Below are 5,762 nucleotides of genomic sequence, written 5' to 3'. Positions count from 1 at the left end.
AATCAGGCTCCCTGCTCAGCGGGGAGTCTGCTTCTCCCTCTCCTGGCCCTACCCGCCCCCTCGTGTGCTCCCTCTTGCTATCTCTCTGTCTCTCTCAAATAAATAAATAAAAATAAAATTTAAAAAAATTATTAAAAAACAAGTCTTATTAAGGAGAGCCCGTGATGTAATGAGCACTGGGTATTATATAAGACTGATGAATCACTGACCTCTACCTATGAAACCAATAATACATTATGTTATTAATTGAATTTAAATTTTAAAAAATGAAAAAAAAAACAAGTCTTACGTCTCTCAAATTATTCATTGTGACATTCTCTGGGTACCTCTGGGTCTCTTTGGTATCCCCCAAAGAAGGAATTATATTCTCAGAAATGCCCTATTTACAAGAATACATATTTTCCTGTCATGATTTCATAATTTATCTTCATTGCAGAATGATCTACCATTAATAGTGGGTTTAAAATCTTTAGCCGTTGAAACTTCCAGTTTAAAATAAGTCACTGGGATGTAATGTACAGCATAAGGAATATAGTTATTAACATTGTTCTAGCTTTGTTTAGTGACTGATGGTAACAAGACCTATCAAGGTGATCATTTCATAATGGATAAAAATGTTGAATCACCATGTTGTACACCTGAAAGTAATATGATATTTTGTCAACTATAATGCAAAAAACAAAGCCAGAAGCTGATTAATTAATTAAAAAGAAAAACTTTTGCTGTCAATACCTACAAATATCATGTATCTCACCAGCACTTCAGATTCTGGTAGATAGGTCTTTTTTTAAGGGAGTGATTGCTTTACAATGTAAATAATCACACTCACGAGGCCTCTTTTTTTCAGTTTTTTTTTTTTTTTATTGAAGTATAGTTGACCTATAATATTATATTATCAGTTCAGTTTCTCATATCAGATTTTATTAAAACAAGACTCACTTTTACATACGTAGGATCCTTTCTAAAAGTATGCTTCTGCGTTTTTACCATTTTAAGTAATTTATCTTCCACAAGCTCAAAATTGTAAGCTTTACCAATACTTCCCATAGAGTTGTTCTTAGAGTCAAAATCCAGAAAGCATTCTGTTTGAATTTGAGTTCTTTCTGGAACCATAAATGAGAATGACATGACCCTGTATGAAGGTTCATTCTATATGTCAACTTCACTGGGCTAAGGGATGCTCGGACGGTCATTAAAATATTTTTGGGGTGTGTGCGAGGGTTTTTCTGAAGAGATAGCACTTGAATAAGTAGACTGAATAAAGAAGATTGCTCTCATCAATACAGGTGGGCATCATCGAGTCCATCGAGGGTCTGGATGAACAAAAAGGAGCAAGAAGGGAAATTTTCTTCTCTTGGCTGGTGCTGGGACATCCATCTTCTCTTGCCCTTGAACATTAGAGCCCCTGATTCTTGGGCCTTCGATGTCAAACCACAACTTACCCTATATGTTCCCCTGGTTCTCAAACCTTCAGGTCAGACTGAATTACACCACTGATTTTCTTGGTTCTCCAGCTTGCAGATGACAGATCATGGGACTTCTCAGCCTCCATATTGTGTGAGCCAATACCTATAATAAATCTCTCAATCTATCTAAATAGATAGATAGTTATATCATTATCATTATAATGATAGATGATAGATAGATAGATCTTATTGGCTCTGTTTCTCTGGAGAACTCTTATATACCCAGTATGATTTGCTTTGTTTCCCTCAGCCAGAAACCTAAAAGTCAAATGCATTTTGTGCTCAAATCTACTCAGGTCAGGTGTCTGAAAGTTCTACTCTTATTTCATTCATATGAATTCTTATTTCTGATTCTGAAAGGTTCTCATCTTTGCACTGTTTATGTATCTTGCCATCATCCAAAAGAATATAAAGCACATATATAATATTCAATAAATTATATATAACTTTCAACAAATGAAATGGTTTTCAAAATGTGTGATTTGTCTCTACTAGTCATTAAGCAACAGCTAAGACACTGGGTGGGGCAGGGGCGTAGATGCTGTGGGCATCATCATATCATCTGTTCATTCTTGGCCAGGTGAGAAACACCATCACAGAAAATCTGTCCTTCCCCCAACCCAGTCAAGCTCTGCACTTTTCTCTTCCATACACTGTAGTTTCTAGAATGAACATTCAAATGGTGATCGTAAATGTTTTTAAGAGTACAACTATCTAAGTGTAAGGAATGACTTGAATTATAATTGTCTTTTAAGCCTTACTTCAAGTGAGTTGACATTGCCATACAGATCTTCTTAAATGCATCTTTTTTTTTTTTAAAGATTTTATTTATTTATATGACAGAGAGAGACAGCAGGGGGGAGTGGGAGAGGGAGCACAGCAGGGGGAGTGGGAGAGGGAGAAGCAGGCCTCCCGCGGAGCAGGGAGCCCGATGTGGGACCTTAAATGCATCTTCTTAAATGCATTTTCAGAGCACGGTTTGGTAAAGAGGGCAGGTGGGCCTATATTTCAAATAAGACAATGTAGCTTCGAAGAAAATAAGTACATGGATCACAATGGAAAAATCAGCTGTGGTTCTGAGGACTTTGTGGTGGAACCTGCTGGTTGTCTGCCAAAATTTGTTCTTTCCTTTTTCTTCACAATAATCAGATTGGGGCTGGGTACCTGGCTGCCTAGCTATGGACTATTTTTAGCACCCTGGCTATTAGACATGACTATGGCTAGCTTCTTACCAATAGAGGTGAGTAGAAATGATGGTTTCCACATCTAGTGGAGAAACTTTAAGACATGGGGTTTGCTTCCTCTGTGATCTATCCTCACCCTTCTTGCCCCCTGGGATCCTGTGTTGACCATGTAAATAACAAGAAGGCCCTAGATTGGGGATTGGCAAATGGTCTCTGTCACAACTACTCAACTCAGTCATTGTAGCGCAAAAGGAGCCATAAACAACATATATGGTGTCACTGTATTCTAGTAAAACTTGATTTATGGACACTGAAACTTTTAATTTTATAAAATGATTATGCATCATGAAATATTATTCTACTTTTGATTTGTTTACAATCAAGTATTGAAAGTATAAAAACCATTCTTAACTCACAGGTCATTAAAAACAAGTGCTGAGTTGAATTTGGCCTACCGCTCTTAGTTTGCCAACATCCTAAGAGATGTTGACCTTGCAGATGGAAGGAACTTGGGTCTTTGAATGCCTGTTGAGCAGAGCCACTCACCAACCTGGAGCACTCACCTTGGACGGGTGCAGGAAAGAGGAAATCTTCCCTCTTCAAGCCACATTATAGTTAGGTGTCTCTTGTTACAGCAGATTAATATTTTACTTTAACTAATACCTAATCCATAACTCCTGGCTACCCAGGGCACTGCTCTGTCCCACAGCCCTCCTTCTGAAAAGCCAAGACAAGAAAACTAGATCCTCACTTGCCTCCTCAGTGACCTTTCCAAGACCTGAGGGAAAAGGCTTGGCCCAGAGCTCCCTTCACCTCCTTGTTCCGAAGACTGTAGATGAGGGGGTTGAGCATTGGCGTGACAATGGAGTAGAAGACAGACACCACCTTGTTGAAGTTGAAGGAGGAGGCCACTTTTGTCCGGACATACATAAAGAAAAGAGTGCCATAGAAGAGGCTCACCACGGTCAGGTGAGCTGCACAAGTGGAGAAGGCCTTTCTGCGCTCAGCAGCCGAACGGATATGCAACAATGTCCAGACGATGTTGCCATAGGACACAGAAATGACCATAGAGGAGGCCAGGAGCACTGCCAGGGAGACTAGGAAGTCCGTGGTCTCCTTCAAGGTGACATCTGAGCAGGACAAGGCTAGCAGGGGTGAGGCATCACAGAAGAAGTGGTCGATGACATTGGGGCCACAGAATGTCAGCTGGGACATGAGGTAGATAGGCAAAACAGGTGTGAGGAGGCCCACCAGCCAACAAGCAGCTGCCAGACGGACGCAGGTGCCCCACGACACCAAGGTCCCATATCGGAGAGGCAAACAAATGGCCACATAGCGGTCATAGGCCATGGCAGCCAGTAGGAAACACTCGGTTGCTCCCAGGAAGGTAAAGATGAAGAGCTGAGACAGGCAGCCAGCGTAGGAGATATTCTTGCCGGCACCTACCCCGATAAAACCAGCCAGCATCTTAGGCACTGTCACTGACGTGTACCAAATTTCAAGGCAGGACAAGTGTGTCAGGAAGAAATACATGGGTCTACGTAGCCGCTGGTTCAAAGCCACCACCAAGATGATGGCCAAGTTCTCCACCAAGGTGAACAGGTAGATGGTGAGAAAGAGTGTAAAGAAGAGGAGGCGTGCTTCATGCACCCCAGCAAAGCCCACCATGACAAACTCTGTTACATGGGTCCAGTTTGGGGCATATGGCAGCATATGTGGGAGTGGAAGTCAGGACACTCATAGCCTCATAGATGAAGACAACTCAAAGAGAACCAGTGAGGATGGTGCACTAGGACATCTTTCATTTTGGAAGAGGAAAGCAAAGTCCAGTCATTGTCCCTGCCCTCAAAGAATATATAGTCTGTGAGGAGCTCCAGAAAACAGACAATTTCATTACAAAATTTAAAGTGCTGGGGGCGCCTGGGTGCCTCAGTCTTTAAGCATCTGCCTTTGGCTCAGGTCATGATCCCAGGGTCCTGGGATCGAGCCCCACATGCAGCTCGCTGCTCTGCGGGAGGCCTGCTTCTCCCTCTCCCACTCCCCCTGCTTGTGTTCCCTCTCTCAGTGTGTCTCTCTCGGTCAAATAAATAAAATCTTTAAAAAAAAATTTTTTTTAAGTGCTGGATATAGATGGTGATATTATGGGAGGAAATAACAGGGAAGCTCCCCCAGTCTGGAGGAATCCAAGAACACGTCTCAGCTGGAACCTGGAAGTTAAGGATAAGTGAGTGAGATAAAAGAGAAGTAAAGAGAGCACAGCAAGGGGGCACCTGGGTGGCTCAGTCAGTTAAGTACCTGTCTTCCCCTCAAGTCATGATCCCAGAGTCCTGGGATGGGGCCCCTTGTCGGGCTCCCTGCTCAGTGGGGAGTCTGCTTCTCCCTCCTCCCCTCCCCCCATAAATAAATAAAATCTTGAGAAAAAGAGAGAGAAAGAGCACAGCAAGTATAAAATCCCAGATACCAGACACCATGCATTTGGGAAATTTTAAGTACATACAGGTTACCATGGAAGTTAAAATCTTGGCTTCCTGATCAAGCATACCTGGCTTTAAATGCAAAAGAATTTAATGAATAGACTAGTGAAATTTTACAATAGATAATCCCTCTAAAGCATTTAGCACCATGTTTGGGTCAATACACAGTAGAGAAAAATTTAAATGTTGACTTCTCTTGGATTCAAGTATGGAGGGAAGATGGCTCTTGTTGAGCCTGAGGTGCTTAAACAGAGGAATAAGCTAAGCCCTCTGCCCTTCATAAGGACGAAGTTTGCTGTGCCAAGGCAGCTTTGGCTTGTGGTGGAAGGATTAAGAAGGGACACAGAAAGCCAAGTGGGGAGGTTTTGCAGGTCATAGCATGGGATGATGATGGCCACGGGCACAAGGCATGGGGAGTGAGCAGGGCTATTCAGAGACAGAATCGGGGCTCCTGGGTGGCTCAGTAGGTTGGGCGTCTGCCTGTCTCGGGTCATGATCTCAGGGTCCTGGGATCCCCACGTGGGGCTCTCTGCTTAGCAGGGAGTTGGCTTCTCCCTCTCACTTTCCCTCTGTGTTCTCTCTCTTCAAATAAATAAAATCTTTAAAAAAGAAAGAGCAAGGGGCACCTGGGTGGCTCA

General features: G+C 42.6%; 1 protein-coding gene across 1 annotated transcript; it reads right to left on the bottom strand.

Moving 5' to 3' along the window:
* Positions 1-2,394: 2,394 nt before the first annotated feature.
* LOC118015599 (olfactory receptor 6Q1) lies at positions 2,395-4,622 on the bottom strand. The gene has a single exon (XM_035012339.1). It carries the CDS (start codon positions 4,361-4,363, stop codon positions 3,410-3,412), a length of 954 nt encoding a protein of 317 aa, XP_034868230.1. The 5' UTR covers positions 4,364-4,622; the 3' UTR covers positions 2,395-3,409.
* Positions 4,623-5,762: the final 1,140 nt, after the last annotated feature.

This window comes from Mirounga leonina, unplaced genomic scaffold (genome assembly GCF_011800145.1).
Source record: "Mirounga leonina isolate KUSES-001 unplaced genomic scaffold, KU_Mleo_1.0 Mir_166, whole genome shotgun sequence".
Taxonomy (NCBI): Eukaryota; Metazoa; Chordata; class Mammalia; order Carnivora; family Phocidae; genus Mirounga; species Mirounga leonina.
This window is presented reverse-complemented; position numbering and strand designations above follow the sequence as displayed.